The sequence below is a fragment of the Drosophila elegans genome, unplaced genomic scaffold (genome assembly GCF_018152505.1).
Source record: "Drosophila elegans isolate 14027-0461.03 unplaced genomic scaffold, ASM1815250v1 contig_814, whole genome shotgun sequence".
Lineage (NCBI taxonomy): Eukaryota > Metazoa > Arthropoda > Insecta > Diptera > Drosophilidae > Drosophila > Drosophila elegans.
This window is the reverse complement of record NW_024546167.1, coordinates 5,630,857-5,658,564: the sequence shown is the minus strand read 5'-3', so window position 1 is coordinate 5,658,564 and position 27,708 is coordinate 5,630,857. Positions and strand designations below refer to the sequence as shown.

Sequence of the window (27,708 nt, the reverse complement as noted above, 5' to 3'; positions counted from 1 at the left end):
GTCTGTCTCGCAGGATCTAGTGTGGATGCATACATATTTATCTGGCCAAGTAAATGTATCTGTTTGTGTTGGCTAAGTCCTGCTGAATGGAAAACCCTTTTCAATTTAATGGTGTAGAGACCCTAATGCGATTTGCAGCAAGTTACTTGTTAGTCCTTCTCTGATTGTCAATTAGTTATCAAAACATTGTGGTTAGTTATTTGGTTTTTTTTAACAAAAAGAACGAAAGCAGTGATGTGAAGCACCGAAAATAGTTTCAGTTATTTAAGGGGATTATATTGATTGAAAAATGTCGCACTAGTGCAATTCATTTCAAAAATGGTCATTGAAAGTTTAAGTTTAAGTTCATTATATCTAAAATTTAATTTAGTGTTCGAAATTAATTATTCAAATGCAAAAACATGGCTCATCAAATTTGTAAGAGCCTTAAATGTTTTCACCGATTACACTTACACAAAAATTGTCAAATAAAAGTTTCATAGTATACTTTCGGGGTTTAAGTTGTGAAAACGCTCAAAATTGGCCATCTCCCTCCTTCTCATCGTCCGGCTTGCAACTGTAGCTTTTCACACGTGCCAAAAAAAAAGGAGGACGAGAAAAAGGACAACGCTCGGCAAGGACACTTAACACTCACACTTGTATTTATTTGGGAGAAAAGGGGAGGGGCAGAGAAAAGTGGGCAGTTCAAAACAAAATATTTATTGTGGCCGTTGACAAGCTGGGCTTTTCCTCTGCTGGTGTGTGTGTGAGTGTGTGTGTGTGTGTGTGGAAATGTGGGCATTTTAACGTCTGTTTACCTATCGATTATTTCAGGTAAATTAAGTAGCTTCGGAGCTGACGAGGACCTCCACGTCCACGTCGTCGTCCATGTCCACATCGATGTCCTTTCCGTTGAGGGCAGCCTGCCAAATGCATTAAAGGATCAGACATGCTCACACACTCACACCCCCCAGCACACATACCCTCGCAGTAACGCATAGCTGGACGGCCAGGCACTTACTTATACAAACAAAGATCCACCTTGCAAACACACTCACACACATTCACACACACACTCACACATGTGGTCATTATTTTGACAATTACACACGTGGTGCCATTTGGCCAGGGTCCTTTGCCCCCCCCCTCTAAACTCCTTGTTTGGCCGTGTGAGCTGGGGTCCTTGTTTTAGTGCTAGCCGAACGTTCCTATATGGATTTTCCATTAACGATTTGAATATGTAAATGATGGAGCGAGTGCCAACTGTGGTTTCAAATTGAAACTTCTCATAAAATATATTCAGAGCTTAAAAATAATATAACAAGTAATATTTCATTCTACTGATTCAAGCCTGTTTCATGTCTTGCATTTTAAGTAAAGTATATTTTGAATCTATACGTTTAAATATGATACATTTTCATACATTAAGTTTAAAACCTACATTAAGATTTAAGTTTAGCACACAACGATATTTCCAATATTCATGATTCTGAAGCTTAAAAATATAATAAGTTATCTATTTAATATACCATTTTATTAGTTTTAGATGGTTGCTTTCAGGATAACGCTACACATGATTCGAAAACTTTCATTTGAACATGGAACCACTGTGCATGGTCACATCCAATCGGTTGGTTCACCCACTTAGCCCCAACCCACCTGCACCTGCTGATCCAATCCCCCTGCAATCTTAGTGTGTTTGCTTGTGCGTGGAACGCTTCATTTAATACGTTAACAATGAGATTGTCCTCAATAATTGAATCCACTAATTGACTGATGATTACATTTTGTGTTGGCCATACACCAACAGTCCGCCAATGCCCCTCGACCCCTCCACCCCCTTTTCCGTCCCCAAAAACCATGCGCTGAAAGTATGTCATCGATCGATCGGGTAGCAAGCGGTTGACTTTCTCAAGCTGTATTATTCAAAAGGGCGCACAAACAGTAACTGTACGGGGTATATGGATTTGGGTGTATGTGAACTACGAAGAAAGGCACACATACGCGCACACATACATACGCAAATACGAAAAGAAATGCTCACATACATGGACACAGAAAACAGGAAAACGGGCAGAACTAAAAGCTACATATATGGTATAGGAGGTGTATAGGTGTATGTCAGTGGGTGTAGGGTGTTTGGTGTTGGGTGATGGGAGGTACTTACCCCGTCCAAGGTCTTGATGTTGTGCAACGCATCCTGGGCGCGCAGGGCGGCCTTTCTTGTATAGTAGGTGACAAAACAGCACCCTGCAAACGAAAATGAAACAATCGAATACAAATCGAATACAAATCAAACGAATCGATAGACAGTAGCACAGAACATATGATACAGAACGAACATTATATATATATATACTGTACTATATATATCGGATGCAATAAGTTTTATTTACTGGGGACCATTACAAAGTTAAGCTCTTACTTCGATAACCTATGGCTTGTAGCTTTTTAGCATGCATCCGGAACAGGTAATTCGAGGCTTAAAGCTAGATTGACATAATTCTATATTGGCATGCAGATTTCTGGACACGGGACGAGCGCTTCATGCAAGCCATGCGGATCAAATGGGACAAGGACAAAAACTATGGGGACTACGGACTGCGTGAGATTGATATATATTACTATGTTGCTAGCCATAATGAGCGACTAGATTTCATTTAGAACTTCTTTGATAACCTATAAGCAAAATACCCGCCTGTGCTTTAACAAAGCGGAAAACTTGTTTTGACCAACGTTTTTAAATCGAATTTAATATATACGGATAAGAAAAGGTCGTGACGAAAATCTAGACACCCAAAAACTTCATGTAAACCTTTGACTGGTAATTGAAATTCAAACTATGGAGGAAAATTAGTGTTTTCTAATTTGTATAAAGTGGCCTGAAAGTATACAACAATATATTTTGAATCCGAAATTTTTATGGACAGAAATTTTAATTGACAGAAATAAAAAAAGAGAACAACAAAATATACGACATTTTATTATACTTTTAATCACGCTTAGAAATGATTTTAGTCTCCTAATTTTTAAAAAAATAAAATCAAGCTGTTGTGTTTTTAAAGAGTTTCCTTTTTCCCTTAGCTATACTTAGTTTAATTCAATAAGTGGTATTTTTAACGATACGTGTTGCAGCTTATTTACAGTTCCCTTCACATAATACTCATAAATTCTCCTTTGCACTTTATTTATTTGTTTATTTGTATCGGATTACTTAGGAAACTTCCTGAAAGTGGTACACAACCCGTCTCTTCCGACCCATCTAAACTATCCACTGCCCCATTACGAAGATTAAATTATAATCCTCCTCCGACTTGCAGCCACATAAACCACACTCCTCCCTGGGCTTTCATCGAGTTAGCCGTGCCCGAACACCTTGCTCCGAGGATTAATCCACCCATACGCACACCTATGGCCCGGATCAACCCAGCTAGACCATAAATATGCATAATGGAATTTACCTTTTCGCTTTCGAGAAAAGTTTGCAAGCAAATGCGCATATTATTCTAATACAGCCAAAAATTAACCAGAGCAACATGCTCATGTCCTGCATCCCGTCCTCGTGTGTGTGAGTGTGTGTTGGGAAGTTTTTCCCGTTTATACACGCACAATTATGGCCAATTACCCCGGCTAAAACTTTGGCCAGCACCGCATTCCTGCCCTCAACACCTGTGCTGGGAGCAGGATTTAATGTTGATGGGTTCGCCATCAGCATAATCATATTACTTGATGTTTATCCCACACATCCCGGGGACCCCGAATTGATGGACATTGTAAAATTTCATTGAACCCCCCAAGTAATCCGCCCATTTGTATGCCCGGTGGTGGAGCTTTCATCTCCAAAGACTCACCTCTGCTAATCGATGTGACCTTGTCCCGGAGCACATTCAATGTGTGCACGGGTCCGAACTGCTCGAACATTTGGCGTAGCCGCGTCTCGTCCCAGGTCTTCGGTATTTGGCCCACAAACATTTTGATGTTGTCCGCATCCGGTTGATCCTTGACCAAGTCCGGACTGTTCGTTTCCATGAGTTCCATTTTGACAGAGCTCTCACCGGTGGGACTTTGGTTGCTGCAATGGAGATTACAACGTATTAAAGATTGTATAACGCTTTTGTAAAGAAAAATACAATATTATAATTATATAATTATATTTTTTTACTTATTTTATATCAAATTTTAATATATCAAATATTTATTTTAGAAAGCAAACTATATTGATTTTTAAGTTTTATTTGCGGCAGGCTCAGCATTTCTGTTGTCCACCTTCTCTACCTCGTCACTTTTCCTTTCGGCTGTATATAGTTTATCTTGGGATCCATTTGGTGGTGGTTCATTGGCGGTTTCCACTGGTTTTGGAGTTTCCTCGGGTGGAGGTGGTGGTGCAGCTGCCGGTGTGGTTTCAACAATAGGTTCCTCGGGTGGAGGTGGTGGCGGTGTGGGTGGTATTTCATCTGCAGCTGGTTTTTGGGCTGAAGTTTCCTGGGGTGAAGTTGCAGGTGGAGGTGCCGCGACTTCTGCTTCCTCAGGTTCTTTTTCAGCTTCCGCAGTTGGAGGAGGTATGACATTGAAAGTGGGCGTGATGAAGCATAGGTTATCTTTGGCCCCCTCCTTGCCCGGAAAACTGGGCTGTGTGCCCCGGCGACCCAAGGAGTAGGCGGCACAGGCGTTGGCCGCACTGATGTGATGCTCTGGGGTCAGTTTGGGAAACCGAGCTACATGATAGGCCAAGCCGCCTAGAAAGGCATCTGCCGCGCCCGAGGAATCGGCCAAGTGCGGAACATCGGAGGCCGGGACATGAGTGCACACGTCCCTGCTTTTCTTGGACATGAAGACCGCTCCCTGGTCGCCCATGGTGATGATAACGCTCCTGGCCCCCTTATCGATGAGAGTACCCGCGGCTAGACGGGCCTGCTCAAGGGTTTTTACCTCGTCCATTTCGGCCAGATGAGCTGCCGCCTCCTGGTTCATCACCAAAATGCTCGCCATACTGATCATGGCAGGGGGAATGTCCTTTCGCATGGGCGACAAGTGCAGTATGGAGACGCCCTTGAACTGACGCAGGGCGCACATGGTGACATTCATGTCCGTTTCCAGTTGGCAGAGCAGCACCTTGGCCTCCTGGAAGCACTTCTTGGCGCGGGTCACATCCTTGGCCGTGAGGAAGGCATTGGCCCCCGCCACGTTGATCTTGTACTGCTGCCCCTCGTTGGACACCGCGATCTCGCTCATCCCCGTGGGGTTGCCCTTCACCTGCTCAACGTGCCCCACGTCCACCATGTGCTGCTGCAGGTGGTTCAGGTAATCGTCACCGGACTCGTCCTTGCCCAGCTTGGCCACCAGGGCGGTGGAGGCCCCCAGTTTGGCAGCAGCCACACACTGATTGGCCCCCTTGCCGCCGAAACAGGTCTCCATGTGCGATCCGGCGACCAGTTCCCCGGGTTTCGGCAACTCCGCGACATATCTGGGGTGTGCATATGGCTAATTACGGAATTTCTTGTCGAATACAAAGCTTACGTTATGTATTCGATATTTGCCGACCCGAATACAACGACATCCAGGGACTTTCCCATCTATTCGGCGGGCCTACCTTACAATTTTCTAAAAGTTTTTTACGGAAAGGTATGTTTTGGAATTGAACCACATTTCTGACATGTTACGTACGGAAAATATGAGATAATTTCAAACATTGAAATTCTGTACATTGTTTTCTTTTTATACATTTTGAATAGACTAAACGCCGATTAAACAAGATCTAAATTGTTAGTTAATATCCTGAATTTGGTACTATGTTTTCTACATTAAGTCCTTATAGCCTTGTCTCTTATTTGAAAACCAAATCTTTTGATCGAAAAAACTTTTTTGTTTCGGTTTGAAACTGAAGAAATGCTGTTTCTATTTCCAATTTAAAATTGTATTTCCATTACATGCAAACAAATTGCTTTTAAATCCATATTAGAAGTTCAGATCTTTTTTATTGAACTTTCATGGACAACATATTGTTTGGCCATGTCACCAGAATCCGAGTCCTCTGCTTCGTAACTTCATTAGCTAATGACCATAAAAAAGGGAGGGAGATAACAACAAGCAGAAACATTTGTCCTGCATCCCTGTGCGATACCGAGTTGGCTAACAGCATAAAATACAAATACTAATTGTTATTAGCAAACTAATCTAATCTAAAAAGTTGTAAACGTTGTTACTTTTGTTTTGTGGTTGACCAGTCTCCATCCAACTCGACTCTGAAATCTAGGAAGGGTGTTTTCGAGGAGAGTTTCGGCGGGGATGTGGGTCTTTGAGTGACTGGCAACGCATTGAACGCTCCACTTTGAGGTCACTTTCAGTTGGTTTTTGTGTGCTGCCGAAAAAGTTTTCCCTTTTCGCAGCCCTGTTGTTGCTCCTAATGGGGGTTTATTGGGTGCTCTTGATGGTGTACGAAATTGACTTTTGGTTGGCTGTCAATTTGCCCGGGGGTCTCGGTTACGGAGCCGATTTGCCGTAAGCAGAAGTTGTCAAGCAGTTGCCCCAATAAATTTTAGCACTTAATTGGCTGAGCCAGTTAGTTCCACGACGAAGTGACAGCGGAATGTTGGGATGTAAATGAAATTGTTCCGTTCAAATGGCACAAAAATTAGAGCCAAACTTATAATAGTTGTTTTAAATGTTTTGATTTCAAAGCACAAGAAATAGTGGCTTAAAACCAGTAAACGAATTATAAATGATACTTTATGGTTTACGGAAGAAAAGACTTATTTTATAAACTTTATGTTTGAAAATTTTTGAAAAGTAACTTAACTATTTTTTGTGTCAGCCTTGAAGGGGTTGCATATAATAAAACATAAATATTGCATTCAAAATTGTATGTTCATTTTATATATTGAAAAAAAAGGAAACCATAAAATACCCTAAAGCGCAATAATTACAAACCAAAACAATTATTATTTTAAAAGCTAGCCCATAAAACAAAAATTCAATTTATAAAATAATAGTTTTTCTAGAGCCATGGTTAGGACTTCTAAGCATTTTCTTTATTTATTCACTTAAAAATTGAAAAACAGAATGTTTAATGTTAAAAGTTCAAGATAATCTTGCACAAAAATTGATTATTTATAGGCTCGGTTGGAAAAAAACGTACGCATACAAATTTAAGCATCACATACTTTCAGGATGACAATTGAAATTACCATATATCTTAGCAGAGAGGGTGACAAAAATCTTCCCTGTTTTGCTACATTATTAACTGGAGCTATCTCACGAAGTCATCTGAAACGATGCCATTTAGGAAATTACTTCCAATTTACTTTTAAATTTCTTCATTTTCCAATTTCCTGCGTAAGTAATTCCAGCGCTTGAAGCCGCCATTCATCTACCCTTACTACATTACCCTTAGCCATTTATGAACTGCCTCCATCCCCTAGATGAAATCCAGCGACACTCAGTGAAAAGCCCGCGAAAAGCGAAGAGGCAGCCGCGGGCCATCGAATGACAAAACGAAATTAATCTATTAGAGCCGGAACGAGGACGAGCCAAATTGTCTATGTCAAGGTGATAAATTCAGGCCTGCCTGCAGGTAAATAAGCTCAAATAAGATGAAATCACCTGGGGACGAGCAGGGGCGCCAACGTAATCCATCGCGATGTCTGTGCCTGCAGCATAAATCAGTGAACGGTAGGCATTTACGCATCAGCCAATTTCTCGAGTGTGTTACCATAAATTTGAAAAAAATAAATTCTTAATATAAAACCAAATAAAATAACGAAGTGTGAGGTGCCTGGCCTGGAAAAAGGAGCAGCGACAGGTGTGTTGCCCCCGGAGTCGAGCAGGCAATTATTTCAGCCAGGCGCGAATCCATCGGGGAGCAAGGTGAACGCTCCCCGAGTGCCAGCTTCCAGCTTTCAGCTAACTATCGCTCCTTCGGTCCGATTCCCTTCGAAGTTCTCCTCGGAAATCTCTCGGGGCTGCGCCTGTGCATTAATAATTCAGTTTCATTTAAATGCGACCAGGCTTAATGAGAAAATCGCCTGCGGTGGGAGCTGAAGCGCGTCACAAAGTGAGTAGGGCATGGAAGTGGCAGTGGGAGTGGGTGGGCTAAGGGAAATGGGGATTTGGGGCCAGGACAGCAGGTGTTTTCAGCAGCGCCGCCAATGAGCTTGATGATGATGCGAATGACGATGTTGGTATCGAAACTCAATGCGAGAATCAACAGCTTGGATATTCTTCGAGTCTTTGTGTCCGTACAGTGAGTCAATGATTTAAACTAAATATATTTATTTTAGTGAGTTGTTTTAAAGAAGTCTTCAGTGAAAATAAAGTTGTTTTGCAATTTTTAAAGTTTTCTTTGCGAGTCAGGTCATTTTGAATAGGCTTTCATTGAATTGAAAATGCTTATCAGCTCAGTAATTCCTCATATTAATTTAAAGCCATTTTAAAAAGTGTCCATAAGTACGCACTAAAAAATAAATAAAATTCAATTGAATAAACCAAAATTAATGTTAAATAATGTTGTGATAAGAAGCCTTAGCACTTTTTGTAAATAAAACAATTTTTAGCGGGGTTTCAATATTTAGGATCGGACTTTGAGGACTCGTGTAATCTTTATAACTCTATTCTTAACCACTGTACATTGTGGCGACATGGCCATGACGTGGCACTTAATTTATGATGGCAGTTTGTTATGCCGCGCCTGTCACAACAAAAACAAACAGCTCAGAGATAGAGGAAGCAAAAAATATATATCTACAAGAAGTTGGGGCTGGATAAGGCTGCAGTCTCGCCATGGCTTGAACCGAGGCCGTATAAAAATGACCCAACATAAATTTAATAATTCCTGTGCTTTATTATTTAATGGCCGAGAACGACATCAGAGAGTGCCGGGTAGATGATTGCTGGGTTCAGCATGGTAGAGTCGAATTCCCAACGATTTCTTACCATCCCTTCAGAATAATCGTCTTTGGGATCATCATGAAGATGCTATAATATTATAATTACAATGTCCTGTCAATAATCATTCGCCATTATCGCTGATGACTTGGGCTATGTGAAAATTGTCGCCTTGATGGCTGCCGCCAATTAATAACATTAATGCATTGGCAATTATCATTAGCTACTTGATGGCTGCCGCGACCTTCCTCCCACCGCCACCCAAAATTCCGCCCACCCGCCCTTTGGCCAATGCACATTGTCACTTATTTTAATTAAATCAGGCTGAGAAGTGGGCCGCCGACGGATTCAGCGTTCGGTGAGACATTTTTTTTTATAATTTCCGGGCAAAGGAAGCCCTCAAATAGAAAATGTGGCGCACGTCCGAGAAATAACCATTTGAAATGTGATAGCCAAAGTTGTCTGGGGGTGGCAGGTGATGTCCTGGAAAGCTATAGGAAATTGAAATGCTCCATGACGGCAAGGTAATATGCAAAGTGATGAGCACCGAAGATGTGGGGTAAATTTAGATTTCGAAGTCAGATCGGATATTTTAAATTGCATATTATTAAATTTTATCAGTTGCCATATCTTTAAAACGGAAAGATAAGTCATTCCAACTCTATAAATAACTGAAAATATATATTAAATCGATTTCTATTGTTTTACAAATCTAATTTTTATACTATATTTTGATAAAGTTTTGGGAATAGTTGAGTAAATTGTAGCGTCAATAATTCTGTATTTGAAGCATTTTAAACTTTCCCAATAAGCAGAAACTGCTTTACGTTTTTATTGAAAAATGGATTAATCATACGTTTTCAAGATTTACTTTATAGTACTGCAAATAAACCATAGCTATCTTTTCAGAGCTAACTGCAAATGGAAACCGCTATCTGAATTTCCTCGATTTTCCGTGAAAATTACCTTGTGCAGCATCAAATCATTTGAGTGTAATTAGCAGTCATTAGACAGCAGTGAGGAAAAAAAAACCTGATGCAAGAATTCGGATTCGAACAAGGGGGAAAACACTCACCGATTTGGACCGCTGATGGGTGGTGGTGGTGCGGCGACGGGTGGTGCGGGGGAAACAACAACAATTGCACCACCCTGGTCGCCTAATGAAGTTCTGGAATTAATGCTGGAATTCAGCTGCGTTGACGCTGCTGCTACTGCTGCTGCGGTTGCGGCGGTGCCTGGTGTTGCCGTTGCTGTTGCTGCTGCTGCAGATATTGCAGCGATTGCTGTTGCTGCTGGCATTACTGTTGGGCTGGAATTTATTTGGTTGTGCAAGAGTGTTTCAAACATTGTTGTCGACATTTTTGCCGCTGTTGCTACCGTTGCCGTTGTTGTAGATAATGCTGCGATGCCACTGCTATTGTTGCCGGTGGGCCGCAAATAGGGATGGAAACTTTTCGCTGCCCCCGTAAAAGTTGTTGTCGCTGCAATGGCACCTGAAGTTGCTCCCGAGCTCGTTAGATTCTCTAAATAGTCGTACTTGACCGGCAGTATCTGCTGATGTTGTTGTTGCTGCTGCTGCTGCTGGCTATTGTTGCCCGTATTTAAATTGTTATTGCTGTACAGGCTATGGTTGTTGCTGTTGCTGCTGCCGCTGCCGGCACTCGAATTGCTGTTGTTGCCATTAGCAACATGGGCAACAGGTGCTGCTGTTAGCATTGTTGTTGCTGCTGTTGTCGCCGCGTCGCAAGTTGCCTCCAATGTTGCTGCTGTTGCCGGTGTTGCTGCTGCTGCTGTTGCTGGTGGGTTGCCGCTCAGTTTATCCGCGTGCAGACTCAAGGATTGCAACATCATTTATTACACCTTTGCTTTGTTTTTATTACCAACTCCTGCAGCTCCTGTCGCTAATTACTTTTAGTGCCGCATTTGGCGTTGCTTGCTTTTTAATTTGCTTCGGGTTTTAGTTTTATTAAAATTGTATATTATTTTGCTGCTGGCAGGAGGATCTCCTCTTTCTGTGTTTAGTTTTGTACTCCTTTGTTTATCCCTTCTTTATCACAGTTTTTTTTCGCTTTCACAATTAGCCTCTGCGTTTACTTTATTTTTTTTTAACTTTTTTAGATGGTTGAGCTTGAGTTTAAGCTGTAATTAAATAGAGAACAAAGCGTTTGCTGATTAAAAGACATGAATTAGCGGCTTTATGTAGTATTGTTACGTGGTGCAGATAAAGATAAGTGAAACAATAAAATAACCTAGTTATATTTAAAGTGAAAATCTATAGATATGGAAAAGCTTAATCAATGTAAAATTGTTTAGGAGAAACATTTAAAAACGTTGCAATAATACAGCATACTGCCATTATGCCTAAATGGACAGATTTTTAAATAAAATACATACTTTTCGATTATTTTTCGGAATTTATAATGAAGTAGGCTCTTTGGTCAATTTTTTTAGAAATGAGCAGCCTATGTAAATAGATATTAATATTTTAAGTACCCACTGGGTCAAAATGGCTGCCGGATCCTCCGCCCTTAGCCCCCGAGCCACACCCACTGTAGCTAATCTCACCGCCCATGGAGCCTAACTGCATAGCTAAGCGCATTTGAATGGAAAGCATATTGACTGACAGACTGACCGCAGTACTTGGGCCACTCGACTGTCTGCATTCAAGTGCCCGCTTTGATTCACACACAGATGTACACCACTACACCCACTCAGACATATAGATGCACACTTATGCAAGTGTACTGGAAATAATAAAGTGATGATTTAAAGATATTCTATATAGTATATAATATTTTGAAACATCAAAAGATATCGTGATGCTGTTTAATGAAAAAGATTTGATCATGATATGTATTTTGAATATTATAGTATAACAATAAGAATTAGGCATGCCAATATATATACTTGAATATTCTGCATATATTAAATCAACAAAATCTTGTCTTTCCTGGGTATTTAGAGTAGTATTTCATTAAAAGTTTTACTTGAAAAGTATACATTCAAAAACTGATGTATAAATATTACTTTTTATGTGAATGACATTTTTTATCCGTGTAGATGTTGGCATCTGCCGCTAAACAGCTAAGCATTTCGAGTGCTCACACAGTGAAGAGCGGGAGCTCAGTTGGCCGCATAATGTTGAAGGCTCTAGCTAATTAGTTAAATTGAAATCAAATTATTTGTTGTCGCACTTGACTGGCCACAGGCATGGGCGCCTTAATTAACGCGCCTGCACATACACCGTTTCTATACATATAGGCAGATAGTTCGGGCGAAAAGCACATACTATGTACACATAGTGGACGTAATGCCGGGGAAAGCGATTATGATTAGCCTTATTACTTCATAAGCTGAATAGCTGTATCAAAGGATGAGTTAAAGCCACTTTAGTCTATTCAGTTTAAAGATTGTAAAACAGTTAAATTTTTCTCTTCTCTTCGTTCTTTATATAAAAAATAAATGTTGTCAAATTTTTCACTTATTCCGTATTATTTAAAAAAATCCATGTTGTATTTTATTCCACATTTTTTATACCGAAAGGTTAGAAAAATTTTGTTTCCTTACAGGTACAAAAAAGTAAGCACAAGATCCAGAAAATATAGACATTTTAGGAGTTCGACTATTTGCCTTAACTTTCCTTGTTTTAAGCCCATAAAGGATTTTTCTCCGACACCTTTGTTTCAAAATTTAAGTCTCACTTGTGAGGCACACACTTTGATTCCACCCTCACTTTAAGCAAAATTCTCTCGTTCTCCAGATAATCGCCACGAAATGCGCCGGTCTTTATATTATTTTTTAATAAATTTCAACGCTTGCATATTTTCGCGCTTTCCTATTTACGTTGCCCGCTTGTTTATTTTAGCAGCGCGCTCTTGTGCTTTGTTTTATTTTTCGGCACCGTCTGCTCCTCTTGGCCGGGCTGTGGCAACTGTCGTCGTCATCATCCGCATCGTTGTCGCGCCATGAGGCGCTCGTTGCATCCCCCGCAACCACCCCCCGAGCAGAGGCAAGCGTGTTAGGATGGCGGCAATCGGTACGCCAGTGGCGTGCTCCTGCTCCTGCTTCTGCCACCGACCACCTCCTGCCTTCTGTGGATCCTTGCCTCTTGCCACGCGCTTATCCTGGCGACATCAAACGATGTCGACGACAACAGCCCGACGCCAACGTAGTTAGAGTCAGAGTATTCGATTTTAAAGGGATATTTTGGCTATCTAACCACACTTCTTTAGAATTTAAGATGGTTTTTTAAATGTTGAAGGAGTGTTAATAAAACGTATTAAAAGTGTAAGCTTGATCCGCCTTTCTTTAAACCAGATTAATTACGCGGCGATTTTGTTTTAAATCTTTCAAATTTGCGTAATATATTAACTTCTTCATAAAACCACATAAAAAATATTTTTAATAAAATGATATAAAATATAGTAAAATATTATCATAATTACTGATGCCAACTTTTACAAAAATATTAAATAAAAGTTTTTCTCCGTTGAAACTCAAAGCTCATTTAAAAACTAATTAAACTAATTAACTAGTGTATCTTTCCTCAAGTTTTTATACACTGCGCTACAGCCGTTTTGTTCTTGCAATGAATAGAGTACAATAGAGTATTCACTTTTTGAGGTAATACTGCTCTTGATTGCCCCTGGCTGCTGCATTATGAGCAGTTATCGTCGCTGTTGCTTTTCGTACTGCTGATGTGGCTCCTGCAGCTTTAACGCATACACGGCTATTTGATATTGTAGGAGAGGGAGGGGATATTGGGGAGGGGGAGTCAGCCAGCTGTGTCCGTCCTCATCGGTGGTGCTGTCACCTTGTAATTTTATTTATCTATTGATTATTGAGTATCTCCTTTCTATTTATTTGCCTTTGTTTGCCCACGCAGCGTTGACAGAGAGCTACCCCCAAAGCTGGGGCTCAACCTCAACCCCTGGCACCCTTTGGCATTTTTATTAAACCAGATTCCAATCCGCCCGTGTGTGTGTGTGTGAGTGGGGTGTGGGGGGTGTGGGGGTGTGCATGTGGATACATGCTGGGGCCCCAGGCTGTTTTTTAATTAACTTTAGTGACAATATTTTGCCCAGCTGCCTTTGAGCTGTGGGGGTCGGAACCGAGAGATAATCAAACTTTGCCCATTGTATGCAAATGTGGGCAACTGAGTCTTGGTCGTGCTCTTGGGCCCAGGGACTCTTTGACCCCGATTCTCGGTGTTATTTTCTGTCAGCGTCTTGCCATTCTGTCGCTCTGACAGTTGACATTCCGTAAAGATGTCACTTGTCCATGGTTGCATTGTGAACTGAAGCCATGGTCGGTACACTCCGTATATGTATGTACCATATGTCCCATATGTCCGATTCACATTCCGACCCTCTCTCGGCTTCCCCATTCACTTGTTGAGCGAGTTTTCTTATCTTATCTCGGATTTTATTCGTTCGCCAGCTTGCTTTATTGCGGTTTTTCTTTTTCCCCTGCTTTTTGGAGACAATATGGTACACATTCTTACGCATATCCAAGCAACTGGAGTTGGGGATGAACAGGTCTTTATCTATAGTGGCAGACAAACTTCAGATAGTGTCTTAGCTTCAGTAGAAGTATGACTAATCCGGGTAAATTTGAAGAGAGACAGGTGAAGATAAGTGGTTATAATATGTTAAGTAAACCTGTGTAACACTTTTGAGATTAAAAGCTTCGCCAGTAAAATCTGTGACAGTTTTTAAGTCCATAACATTTGTTGAAAGGCGCAATTACTTTGAAATAATAATAATTAATTTTTGTGATATAGAGCCCAACTAAAATAAGCAATACGAGAACGACTTATACTCACATTGTCAATTTTGTTATATACGATTTGAGTTAACTCTTTACAACTTCCAATTTTTAAAAAAATATGCCGTTTCTAGGGCAGATATCGGGTATGTTTATCTACTGATATCAGGCAAATCAATCAAGCAAGTCACTCGGAAACACGAAAAACACTCACTGCACTGATTGAAATTAGAGAAAGGAGACAACCGCACGTAGAGGCCAACGGAGGGCAACTAACGGAGCCGAAATTCCTATTCCGATTTCATAATTCTCTTTACTCTTTACTCTCTCGCTCTCGAAAAAAGTGTTATCTGCAGACTGATAAGGGCTTATCGCATAATTGCCCGCTGATTGCCGTCAGGTAAATTTCACTTGGTCGCCTCTCACGCATCAGTTTTCTCTGGCCAAACATTTGCTCCGACCGGAGAGGTGTTCTCCCGCTACCGTCAAGTTGTCGAAAAGTTGGTTTTGTTTGTGTTTCCTATCGCCGGATAGTACAGGTTTGTCAAGTTCTTTAATTGACTACCTTATCGAGTGCATCGACTGGGGAAGTGCAGCAGCAGCAACCATTCGGGTGGCCAGGCTACGTTCCCTGCCAAAACTCATGATGAAACCGACAACCGAGTCCCGGGAAATATCATAAAGGAGTTTGAACAGCCACTGCAATTACTTTCCAACTCTCGACTTCGCGCTCCATATATCCGCACTATAATGCTCATAAATATAAACTAAACTCATGCGAGTGGCCGCTCTGAATTTATATGTACGGACATATCCCTCGGTCGGTCCGTTTGTCCGTTTGTCCGTCCATCAGTCTGTGTGTCTGCAGGGCCATTACACAAATACCAACGCTCGTGGGGAAAACGGAGAAAATGGAGACCAATGAGCTTGCCACGTAGCCAAAGTATCGATGAGTTTCGAGTGGGTGACTTTGTGGGGTCGTGTGACCGGACAGCCGTTCTCAGCCGTGGCCATAACATGGACACTCTCTCGCCGGTCTATGGTTTATATACTATACACTATATACTATATAGAAAGCAATCCTATATAGAACTGGTAAATAACCGATAAGTGCTGGCGAAGGAAAGCTGGGTTTTGTGGGTTTGTTTGTCATTGTGCCATCAAATTATAATAAGCGACTATTTAGTGGTAAATGTGTGTCACTTTACATACGGCTCAGTCTCTGTCTGTCTCTTTCCCACCCCTTCCCAAGAATATAATTATTGGGTTGTAGGGTGGACAATTGGTTTTTACCTGCTTCGGCCGGAATCAAAAAAGGGAAAAATCGAAAATTCATTTATCTATTCAGGGCTTGAGTTACAAAATTCTATTCATAGGCTGACTAATCAAGTAACATTTTTTATTCAGACCAGTGCTCAAGATAAAAAATACACAAGAGTAATAATAATTAAATGTATTATTTTGATAAAATCAAAGTTATATAGTTTCTTGACTTCATTCACAAAAACTTTCCTTCAGCTAACTATCAGTAGATAAGAATTGCGTGCCATATTTTCAAAGAATTTATCAACAATGTGAAATAGCATTAGAATTTCTAATCCAGACTATTTAATCATTCTTTTATAAAGAAGACCAAGTAAATTTACTTAATCAGAGGCACCCATTAAAGAAGTTACACAAAAACGATGTGTATACACACTGCAATCGGGCTATATATAACCCTCATCCCAGCAAATTAAGGCCAAATATAAATTAACGAAGTACACCAAAAAGTTCTGATACCAATCTACTGCTTATCGGGAGCTAGCGTCTGTACCTAACTGTTTACCGATTTATCTAATCTGAGATTCTTATCTCGAGCAATTACTCCTCACTTCCTCCAATGAAAAGTGCCCCTAACCCCCCTAAACCCCCATCCAATTCTATCCGCAACGCGTGTCTGTGTGACAGATACAGTGGGTCACGTCTGCTCCTATCCACCCACAGGTACAGTGGGTACCAGTAAATGGCCGCCATAAAAAGTCATCCATTGAGATCCAAGATATATGTTGGTGTAACCGTATATGGATAGCTACTTTTGTCCATTCATTGCCCTTTTTACACGCTGAAAAATCTTATAATAAAATATTTTCTTTCATCAATTTTAATATTTTAAGACACTTAAATATTTATTATGTTTGATTAATAGTTTCGGTTCCACGCTTAAAATTTAATTATTTAACTAAGCATGTCCCTGTAAGCTTGTTTTATAGTATATTCTCAAAGTGTTCATGTATGGCAACTAGTAACCCCTTTTGTTCTTGCAGTTCGATTTTTTGTGTCGGCCCTTCCGTTTGGGGCTGGCCCAAACGGCGATCAATATTGAATTGAATTTGAGCAACGGTTATGGCCACGATTCGGCGGCGTCCTCGGCCCGACTTTTGACTGTCTGCGGGCAAGCGTGTTGGTTAAGCGGAAAATGTTATTTAATAATTTACACCAAAGCATTTCGGTAACAGAAAATACTCGCAACTGAAATTGTTTGTGGAGTCGAAGTATTAAACGAAATATGCCCCAACATCAAGCATTTCACCCTGGTCGCAGCGAGAACCCTTCAATTCCAATAACATTATTAGAAACTCAACTGGAAAATCGAAGTTGAAGAAACCTCAGGAATGCGGTTGAAAATGCAACAAAAGCCAAAACACAGTTTAGTGGTTGAATAACGACAACAGCAGGAGCCAGGACATGGTCGTAGTCCTCGGTCGTTTGGTCGCTTTGGGTAGAACGGGTGACTTAGACCGATGGATCGACCGACGGACCGACCGACCGACCGACAGACAGTGAACTACTAATAAAGCCAGGTGAACGCAGGTGGAGAGCAGAGACGCCAGCCGAGGCAGACAAAAGGAAGCACAAATAATATAAATTAAATGTGGGGAAAGTTGCCCCATTTCCTCCGGCTCCGCCGTCGCCCACTCAAAAGAAAAGCAAGCTGAGTAATTATTTCCGGCAGAGTGGGCAGGAGAGGACCGTAGGGTCCTTGCGGTTTGACTGCAACACATGGCCGGACACTTAAACCGAAGTGTGGCAAACGGGGTTGGAAAATCTATCTGGGCAATAATTTCGGTTGACATGCTTGCGGTAATTATTGACCGTAATGACAAAACCGTATACGAATACGGTCAATGGTCAACGGCAAATGGAAAATGTAAGCCGAGGAAGCCCAAACCAATCCCGAAACCCTGACAAATTGCTTTAGTTTTTTGGGGTCATCTGCCCGGCCAGTGGGTTTTGTGTGCGCATTTATTTGTGTTTCGTCTGCTAATTGGATGCCGTTTTATGGACCCGAGCTGGACACCAGCTGACTGGGGATCGGCATAAATTCATGCGCACCTACTTCTAAGCAAATAAAAATTGTCAACGACATCGCACTATAAACAAGCGAATCGTGAACCATAAGTTAAATCGGTTTCTTTTATTTGCATTTGATGCGCAAGATTTATGGACCAATGGCCTATATATAGAGATTCTAATGGAACGGAGCTGTCGAACACAACACAAGCCCGAGAGTTTGTCCAAAAACTAATTAATAATTTTTCTATTGCTTATTTTCGGATGGCTCTCTTCGCTATCTATGTTTTTCCTATTTTTCCACGATCTATTTTCCGATTTTTTTTGTGTTTTCGCTAAATTCATTTCAATGCCGGCTATTTTTGTTGCAATGTGGTCCACATGTTGGGCGTTCAGGGGGTAATAAATATTGAATGTGACCGGCAGAATATCCCGAAAATTTGTTCACCAAAGATCAGCTGGAATTTCTTCAAGTTTAAGTGGCTTATGTTTAGCCGAATAGGTTTCACTTAGCAATTCACTTACTTCAACGGCAATTGGCTCTAGTTATGTGGCAGAACTTCCGTGGACTAGAATGATTTCTTTTGTGTGAAAAATTGCTCGAGTGATTGTGTTTGCGAAGATCCAAGATCCCAGAAGACACACGACCGATGACGAGGAGACCGTGGATCGCGTGAGTTGAGCGACAAATGAATTCACTTGATGGGTGAAGTGCGAGGTCAAATCTCTCTTGGATGCCGCAATGCGAACGCACTCGCAGATACACCACTTTCAGATACAGATACAGATATGCACACGACGCACTGCAGATACAATCAACAAACAATAAGCGAGCCAAATTTACAACACATGAGATGTTATTTTATTATTATTATATTTTTTGACGCAATTTACTGGGTAAGTAAATAATTGCTTTAAAACAAGGTTTTTTATTGTTATCATATATTTATAATATTTTCTCAGAAAGCTTTTTATTTTTATTTATACCTAGGACGACAATCGGTATTTATAACGAATTATTTATACTTTCTTGTAAAACTTTTTGAAATAAATAAATATTTATTTTAAGACATTAAAAAAAGTTTAGAAATTTATATGTTGTATGGAACTTCAATGTTAAATATATTTTTTTAATTTTGTAGTTTACTTGAGAAGCACTTCACTTAGGAAATTATGTTAAATATATAAATCTTGTTTCTATACAACATTTTGTAACTCAATTAATTAAAATTTAAATTATTATTTTTGCATATATTTTGCTGTACTCTACATACATTTTTTTGAATTATTGAGATCAGTTGGCACTTTTACACTTCCCTATTCACTTTTATGGCTAGAATTTCCCCGCTTTTGAGCAGGCACTGCAAGTGACATGATTTCCAAAAAAACTGCACTGGGCCACAAAAATATTATTTCATATATATTGCACTTTATATCTGTGTGTTTTCTCTTCGGGCGTGTAAAAGTGAAAATACGAGTGGGCGGCGACGAAGCGGCGGCGACGACGATGCGCGCGATTTTCTCGCGTGGGGCTGGCGGAACGTTCAAGATGGCACTGCCACGGCGATCCACGCCGATCGACTTGACAGTCCATGGAGCCGCCCAGCGGACCCGTCGTTATTTATTCCGGAATATAAATTAAAAATATATACAATATTTAAGAAATAAAAATTATACAAGGTATATTTATTTAGAAATTAATTGAATTTTCCGGGGCAGTGGTGAGGCCGGTGAACCGGTCGTGTTGACCATAATTTAAATCAAAACACAAATTAATTTGACGCTCCTCTCTCACTGCACTTGCTGCTCTGTTTAATTTCTCAAGTTTTTGCGGAAAACTGTCACCGAGTGCCACCGGAGGGGAAAAATAAAAAGCGGACGTCATTCAAAATTTGAGTAAAAGGCCGAATTTCATCGGTTCTCAGACTCAGCAGTATCCGATCGATTTGCCGCTTTTACGAGCTGTCCAAGCGCAAACAAACCAAAACCATAATAGAACATATGTTTTCCTTTTACTTTTTCGTATGGTCCAGTGTTTCCCCGCCATCTAGGTGAGTTTCCTCTTATTATTTTTATTTTCCTGTGACACGTTGTCAGGCGGATTAGTTTGGCCGTTAGTTTGACAGGCTCTATAAGTAGACACTTAAGTGGGTGGCAATCTAATTTGGCTGCGCTGCTCGAACAATTTGAATATTGCTCGGGGGATTAATGGGTGTGGATATGACCCATTTGGATTGCATTCTATAAATTATATGAATGCAGAATGCTTTTCCTTTTTTGTATTTGGAAAATAAGTAGTAATAGGCAACAGTCTATTTATAAATTTTAATATACTTTAAAATATTGTGTGTTGTTTATTTTTCGAATTAAATTATTTTAAAATTTTTAAACAACTTTTGTATTTGTGTTTTAATTGTTGTTGTTGTTGTTATACAAAAAAAGTTTAATTTCATTTTAATATAGATTCTATAACTTTCTATTACAAATCTGGAAAATAGTCTATACTTTGCTAAATTGAAAATACCCAGTCCAAAAATTTGCTGTTTTCCGTGTGCCTTTCTTCCCACATGGGAGATTTCCCATACAGCTTTCCATTGCTGTTCATCGATCATACATCATCCCGACAAGTTCATTTCTTCTCCCCTTCCCCCTTGCTCAGAACAAAAGATCTTTCTTTATCCCCAGCAAGTGGCATTGTTAGGGATCCGAAAAAGGCTAAAAATAAATAAAATAATAAATTTGTAATTATTCAGGGCACTTTGAGTGTCAAGCTCAAAGTCAATGGCTGAGAGTTCCTTAAACCGTTTGCTATTGCCATTTTACATCCAGCTTAATTTTAGGGAAGACGGGGAACCGAGAAAAAGGAAAACAAAAAGTAAACATATAGCCTTTGGCCATGTTCGAGCCAGTCAAGTTGTCTCTATTAATTTGGGCCTTTGCCGGTTTTTGGTCAAATAATTATCAGCAGATAAAACCCATTTGGAGCTTAAAAAGTTACGACAATTAAGATACCTTGTCTATGTATGTACCACATTAAATTTTATTAAACCCTAAAAATAACCGATATAATCTCGTTTTTTTTTATTTTAAGCTATTGTATTGTATAAAACTTTTTTTTATTTATATATATAATTTTAAATATTTTTTTTCTCTACGTTGTGCTATTTTTTGTTTTTAACATATATTTGTTTGTGGATAAATTAAAAATAAAATAATAAGAAGTTTTTTTTTTCCTTTTTCTTTTTTTTTATAGTAATTTGTTAAACAAATTTGGATCCAACTTAGAGACCCGTCCAAACCAAAAACTAAAGAACTAATTAAATGTACTTTCTTAGATGTATATTGCAAATCATATGATTGTTTGCAGTTGTACCAAAGAAAATTGTTTTCTTTTAGGTTACAGGCTTGGACAAGGATTTCTTAATGGACTCAACAAAATCAAATTACAGGGTATGCAAACCCGCAAGCGGCCAGCATAAATTTGCACGTGTTTCGAATGAGTGGAAACTTTCCTTTGGCAAACTTCGTGGGCAATCACCAATCCCACAAACTCAACCCCATGGATAGTTTTGTGGGCGTTTAAAAATGCGCGACCGCATTCATTAGAGCAAATGCCTTAATACTTGGCCAGTCGAAACTGATGAATGGCAGCTTAAGAACCCGGGAATCGGGATCCAGAACTTCCCCGACTTCCACTCCGTACCCACGGCATTTGTTTGTTTGCTTGACTTTGGGCTCTCGGGTCTTGGATTAAGTTTTCTCGCCGGGCAAAGTTTCGGCTTCCTCCGGTAACACACCCCCAACAGATTTGTGTTATCGTCCCGGCTGCATACTTTTGCCGCTCGGTGTCGAGCAGCTGCGAGTGCATTTGCCATTGCATACTTTCGGGCATCTCGGGCGAAAATATTTCCTCGCCGCTATTGGAATTTGCAAATATTCTTATAAATTATTATATCAAAGTTCGGCATTACTTATGGCTGGCTGGCTTCGACAGTAAACTTTGCATTACTTTGCGCACTTTCCTGCAGTTCGGCTCACTCTCTCTTACTTGACACTTTAGTGTAATTAGTTCTCGAGCGGTTGCAGCTTTGCGGGAAAATCTCTTTGGCTTCGGGAGGGGCGGGAAATACACTGGTTTGAGTTTTCCATGTTTTTGCGGCTTTTTCATGCCCTTTGATGTGGCAAAAATTTCAATTAATGCAATGCAAAATACTTTCAAACCCCCCCTGCTCTACTTATTATCCATGGATTAGGAAAATCGCTCATGTGCCCCCAGCAAAGATTGCGTAAGATTCCGAACTAATGTATTTGTTTATGCTTGATTAAGCAGCCTGAAGGTTGGTCTACAAATATTCAACTTTGATGGTGTTTAAACGACTGTCATATGTATGCGTTTATAAAAGTATTTCAAATTAATCTATCTCTGTAAATGCAATGTTATACAATGTTTTACAAATTAAAAACTGAGAGATAAATTAAACCAACTGAATACAAAAACTTGTAATTTCCCAATTTTAATTCAGCTAGGTACCAATAAAAATATAGACTTTCCTTAAAATATGTTTTTTTGTGATCTAAACTAACCTTTTGTTTTTAACTTACACTGTCTGTTCTAATATGGAAGTTGCATTTTATCATATTTAACTACTATTAAACATTTTTAAAAAATTGGTATACAAGACAATAAATTATAATCATTAGTTTGTACTACTTTCTTTGCAAAACAATTTTTTGGTTGAAATTGTAAGATAAAAAGTCAAGCAATTTGCACTAAAAACTAACTTTTTGTGGAGTTTTAAAGAAATTATACTTGACACTTTTCAATTAGTAAAGAAAGTTAATTTTAATTGTGACAGTAACACGTTGTTGCTATCGCCACCCAGCCCAAAAAACCAAGAACAACACGGATAAGTTTGCCAGGACAATACAAAAGCCAGGCAAACTAAGGCCGAAGTCAAGGAGCGCCCTGGGAGCCACAAAATGTCAAAAGAAAACTTTTCTGGCCAAGATTAATTACAATTGAAAACAAATGAATGCAAAAACGATAAGCAGCCGAAAGGATTTCCACAGCAAGTAAGGAAGCGGGGGTTGGGGTGAGAGCCAAATGGAAATGAAAACCCAAAACTCAACTTTGCCAATCAAGATAGAAGGGGGAGTGAGACGGTTGAAAGAGCTCTCATCAGAGGAATGGTGTTGAAATAAATGTTCACACCTACAACAGAAGCCAGTAATGCGAAGGGCATTAGCCGCTCACTTAAAAAAAATGCAAGTCTTATTTTTGAGTATCAGAATACAGAAAAGAAAAATAAATGTTGTTTATCTATGTATTAAATCAAATTAATTAAATCAAAGCATTAAGAAATATATTTTTCAAAATCTTTTGAATTGCCATTTATTACAGAAAACAATTTGTTCAATTAAATATTTTACATATTTACAAATATTTTAATTTGATTAAATAGTGAAATATTTATAAATATATTCCTTAAATAAACAAATTTTCTCCAATCATGCTTTTCCAAGTGTTGGTGACAACAGTTGGCTAGTTGATTTTTTTGGGACTCGAACTTTTGACCGAAGGAGGTGGCAGTTTTGGAGAATTTGGCTAGCTGGGGAAATATTCTGCTGGGCGACGACGTGACCTGTTTAGTTTTAGCAGACAGTTTCTCTATTTCGGTTTAGTTTTAAGTTTTTCATTGGGTGTGGGTCTTTGTTGGTGTAGTGCCAGTGGTCAATGGGCCAGCATTAGCACCACTTAACCCGCAGTGCAGTGTTTTTCCTGTCGAAAGCTGCCTTGCTAAAGTTTTCGTGCATAAATCATGAAATTAATTAATTTTGACACACACTCCCCTCAGTCGCTCTCTTAAAAAGTAGCGCCATAAGCAACTTTGCCATCAAAGTGTTTTATTCTTTTTTTTTTTTTGCAGCCGCTCCTCTTTGCCAGAAATTAAAAGTAGAATTGAGAAGTGAAACATCAACACCAACAACAACTAAACGGGGAAAAACTTGCCTTGCCACGCAAACTTTTCCAACGTGGAGCGGGGAGCGGAAAACGGAGAAAAAGAAATCAAGTTTGAAATATGTGCAAAATTCATTCAGTATTTGAAATATTCCCAACTTGCTATAAGTTTCGTATGTTTCGCCTTTTTTCTTTTTTTTTCTGTTTTTTGCAGTTTTTTGTTGCTGCCAAAAATAAAACTTGCGCCGTGAGTTTAATTTTATTCATGCTGCTAAGTGAGTGTTGAGTGAGTTTCCTGGAAAAAAAACTGAAGGTTGAGCGACAAGCTCAGGCAAAACTTTGCGCCCAAAATGTTTCACTATTTAATTGCATAATTTGAGAGCGCACTGAGATTACACCTGCCAGGAATATAAGTTTTTATGGAACTGCGATGGACAAAGGTGTGTAGGTTGATATCAAAATGTGATATTAAATGTTGACCTAAAGTCAAAATAAATTTATAAATGTATTATATTAAGGTGCTTTCACAGTGATTGCAATTGGTTTTTCATTGCAATAAAATATACCTTCTGAACGGGGTTTTTCAAATATACAGAAAAATATTCCGAATAAGATATTGTTACCATTATCGTATCCGCGAAGCAAGATGAAGTAGTTGTTGTTTTAATATTATTAAAACCCATCAGAGAAAAGAAAATAGAGAATTATATTTTTTTTTTTTGCAAACTAAATATAAGATTTATTAAAATCTAAAATGAAACAATTAATCCCATCGCAGCTTAGGCTCAGAAAAGTTCAAATACATATTCCCACAAGGTGTCGTTGTCAGCGTCCCGCTCCTGTTTATCCAAATCATCGAGCTTCTTTTTTAGCTTTTTTAGCTGCGACTCATCGCTGAAGATGGCCTTGAAAACGCGTGCAGTAAAGTTATCGTAGATGCCGAGCTTCTTAAGAAGACGAATGATTTTCTTTTCGAACTGGTTGAACTGCTGTCGAAGGGCAGGTGCGTCTTCGGATAGAGCTCCATTCTGAGTTGTTGGCATTTTAGTTGCACCAAGGAATTCGTCATTCCTCTGCAGAAGTCTTAACATATTGAATGCCTTGATTTTTTCGTCCAGTTGAGAAATTGGAAGCTTGGCTGCCCGCCGAAGGTTTATGTATTGAGAAGGAAACTCTCCGGTCCTTGAATCGTGAAGGCTTTCTTCTAAGCGGGCCGTGACAATATCGTTTAGCTTTGTAAGTGGATCCGGAGAGATCTTTTTCTGGCTCTGGATCCCGTTGGACATTAGAAGAATAGTTGCGAAAACTAAAAATGCCATGGTTTCTTTCTGACAACTGCTTGGTTCTTCAACGGATCAGTGGCTTTATAAAGCGCCTTAGTTGTAGCGATAATCATGAGTTATGTCTACCTGACAAGCAGTAAAAAGGTAATTAAAATTTTTTAAGGGAATGTTGCAGATGAGTAAGTTATGGAGGTCTAAGCTTTATTATCAATTTATGAGTTGGGTTGGCTCGAAAAAGATTTACGACTCTATTTACTGACACAGAGTCGGATATTTTTGTTGTATGATTTCGAGGCTATTTGCGGTTTAAAACTATTAATTTCTGAAATTAATAATGGGTACTAAGGCGCTCGACTGCATTCCATCTTGTCTTAAGATATTTTCTTAAATAAACTTATGATATAGCAAAATATTTATTGGATATTATGAGTATAAAAATTAATATGGAGTTCGACAGGACTGCAAACGTTTAGCTAGCTAAAAAAAACTGCATTTAAGACCATCCAATGGTTCCATATCGGGCAATTAAGCAAATGCAGCGAATGTCTTTTACGGCTGGGGAATTGAAAAGGCAAATACAGGAAGAGGGTGGTGCAGCTGGGGGATGCGAATAAAATGCAAAAACATTAAGCCGGGCCCAGAACTCGGTTCTGAACAGACCAAACTTCGAATGCAAGGAAAAGCAGCAACTGTGACAATGTAAACAACAGCGGAAAGAACTGGTGACTGGGGAAGGGGCAGGGGAAGTGGAAGTGGGTTGATGGGTGGTTGATGGGTGGTTCTGGGGAGTGGTAAAAAGTGCATACAAAATTGCCAAGTAGGGGAAACAAAAGAAACAAAAACGACGCCGTCAGCTGCAACGCAAAACTGCAGCTAACCGAAAATGGTAATGGCCTGCCATGGGTGGCTAAAAGGGGGGGCTGACTGTTTCAGCTTAATGCGAAAATCTTGTTGCACGCCGCCTGCAGCAAACGATTCGGCCTCCAGACCATGGCGAAAAGTCTATTGTTTCACAATCATAATTCTCCTGTAAGCCGTCGGTTGAAGGGCTTACAGGGGAGAGGGGGCACTTTCCGGGGTGGTGGGCTGCAACTTGCTGCAGGAAATGAACATCATTAATTTTGCCATTCTGCATTTGCATTGGAAATGGCATTTCAATATTCGCTTCGCTTTCAAGATTGCCAAAACCATTTTCCACGCAGCCAAACAACCTCCATTCAAGCCATCGCCCTGTCCCGCTCACTCCGATTATCGCCCCGTCCCGCTCACTCTCTCTGACGGCGGCTTGGAAAAACTTTCAACTGCTGTGCGCGATTGCCGCGACGTGACTTAATTTCCACCGCCGGCAGGCATACAGCTAAATATTTGTTCTATTCGAAGAGGGAGGGGATTTTGGGCAGGGGTTAGTTAGACTTACACTGCGATAAAATGGGGTATTGTATAAAGCTTTACTATACCTTACTTGTATGCAGGTAATCATGATCCCACTTTAATGGAACTCACTTTTTAATGCTAATCAAAATTGCAATTTCAATTTTATTTATTTATGCAATGCTCATTAATAGCTTTTGATAACATTCCTTCGAATTTCGTAACACTTTAAAATGTAATGTTTACATATCTGTAATGATTTATTTTTATTACTTTTAATCGCATAAAATTCTCTTTATTTTATTTTACGGAATTCTTAAATATTGTAACGATTGTATCGGTATGGCAACGGACTTAGTAACTAAATCAAAAGCTTTAAGAACCGTCGCTTAAAATATGTATAGGACCTTAGGTACCTTATATATGAAATAATTTTTTTTAAATAATCTTGAAACATTTTTTTTTGCCGGTGTATTCCTCACTTTGAGGATTTATCAATATATGGACATGTCCTGATAACTCTGTCGATGGGAATTGCGGCACGTAGAGCTCGACACTCAAGTGTCCAAGTGCTGAAAAAGCCGTGCATAAAAACTAACACGTACGCACCGATCCGATCCGAACTAAACCCTAAGTGGGGGTCAATTGGCGGAGGGAAGGGCCATGGCCTTGTTCCGTGGCTAGCTGGGGCTAAGCCAGTCCATATTAGATATATACTATATACATAGCTGGTAGTCCGGCAGTGGGCTTGAGAGCGAAAATCAAAGCTAAGCACTTTCAATTGGATTTATGCGTTTGCGATGTGCCCAAAGATGCGAATCGGAATCGGAATCGCGTGCCCAGCTGGCTAATGTCTCAATTTCTCTGGCTATAACCCAGCTCTGCAACCCCGCAACACCCCATCCAAGCAATCGCCCTCCCTCACAATAGACTTTCTTATTAATCAGCACAAAAAGTTTGCCGCACAAACTTGCAATTCTGCCGATAAGCAAATAGCCCAAAAAACTGTTTACACAACGCATACATGGCCAATTATCCCTGCGCCAGTTTGCGTGCCTGTATCTGTGTGCTCATGTGTGTGTTTTTGTGTTTGAGACTCGAGTGCCTTTGGTTATTAAGTTTTATGATCAGTTTGTG

At 39.8% G+C, this 27,708-nt stretch overlaps 4 protein-coding genes across 11 annotated transcripts in view; 1 reads left to right on the top strand and 3 right to left on the bottom strand.

Annotated features, from left to right (window-relative positions):
* The window catches only part of LOC108138129 (CUGBP Elav-like family member 1-A), a 61,481-nt gene extending 41,979 nt beyond the window's left edge, over nt 1-19,502 (bottom strand). The window contains exons 1-5 of one of the 7 annotated variants that reach the window (XM_041710469.1): nt 19,233-19,496; nt 18,484-18,761; nt 9,935-10,998; nt 3,831-4,051; nt 2,147-2,229 (exon numbers count right to left, since the gene is read on the bottom strand). In XM_041710469.1, coding sequence (XP_041566403.1) covers nt 2,147-2,229; nt 3,831-4,051; nt 9,935-10,710 — 1,080 coding nt within the window. In that variant the 5' untranslated portion in view covers nt 10,711-10,998; nt 18,484-18,761; nt 19,233-19,496. Of the gene's footprint in view, nt 1-2,146; nt 2,230-3,830; nt 4,052-9,934; nt 10,999-14,683; nt 15,195-18,483; nt 18,762-19,232 lie in introns of those variants that run through there. The other 6 variants (XM_017260164.2, XM_041710468.1, XM_041710470.1 and 3 more) reach the window with 6 other exon arrangements.
* Nucleotides 3,959-5,667, bottom strand: LOC108138131 (ribokinase). 2 transcript variants are annotated; one of them, XM_041710471.1, is made up of 3 exons: nt 5,497-5,667; nt 4,255-5,443; nt 3,959-4,051 (listed from the first exon to the last, which is right to left on the bottom strand). In XM_041710471.1, the coding sequence occupies exons 1-3, from the start codon at nt 5,550-5,552 to the stop codon at nt 4,031-4,033; spliced, it is 1,266 nt and encodes a 421-aa protein (XP_041566405.1). In that variant the 5' UTR covers nt 5,553-5,667; the 3' UTR covers nt 3,959-4,030. The 2 variants fall into 2 exon arrangements, with proteins under 2 accessions (XP_041566405.1, XP_017115664.1); XM_017260175.2 differs by lacking the exon at nt 3,959-4,051 and having other exon boundaries at nt 4,193-5,443.
* Nucleotides 19,331-19,544, top strand: LOC108138132. Its single transcript, XM_017260176.2, is given in 2 exon segments — nt 19,331-19,519; nt 19,521-19,544. Coding segments are annotated over 2 exon segments (213 nt in total).
* A 5,158-nt stretch (nt 19,545-24,702) lies between these two features.
* LOC108138010 lies at nt 24,703-25,236 on the bottom strand. Its single transcript, XM_017259980.1, has one exon. The coding sequence runs from the start codon at nt 25,234-25,236 to the stop codon at nt 24,703-24,705; it is 534 nt and encodes a 177-aa protein (XP_017115469.1).
* Nucleotides 25,237-27,708: the final 2,472 nt, after the last annotated feature.

Excerpts from the sequence above, each read along its gene's own strand:
- LOC108138131 (XM_017260175.2), bottom strand. The coding sequence starts at position 5,552 with ATGGGAAAGTCCCTGGATGTCGTTGTATTCGGGTCGGCAAATATCGAA. Across the intron at positions 5,444-5,496 it reads GCAAATATCGAATACATAAC|ATATGTCGCGGAGTTGCCGA; the intron begins GTAAGCTTTGTA and ends TGCACACCCCAG.
- LOC108138010 (XM_017259980.1), bottom strand. The coding sequence starts at position 25,236 with ATGGCATTTTTAGTTTTCGCAACTATTCTTCTAATGTCCAACGGGATC.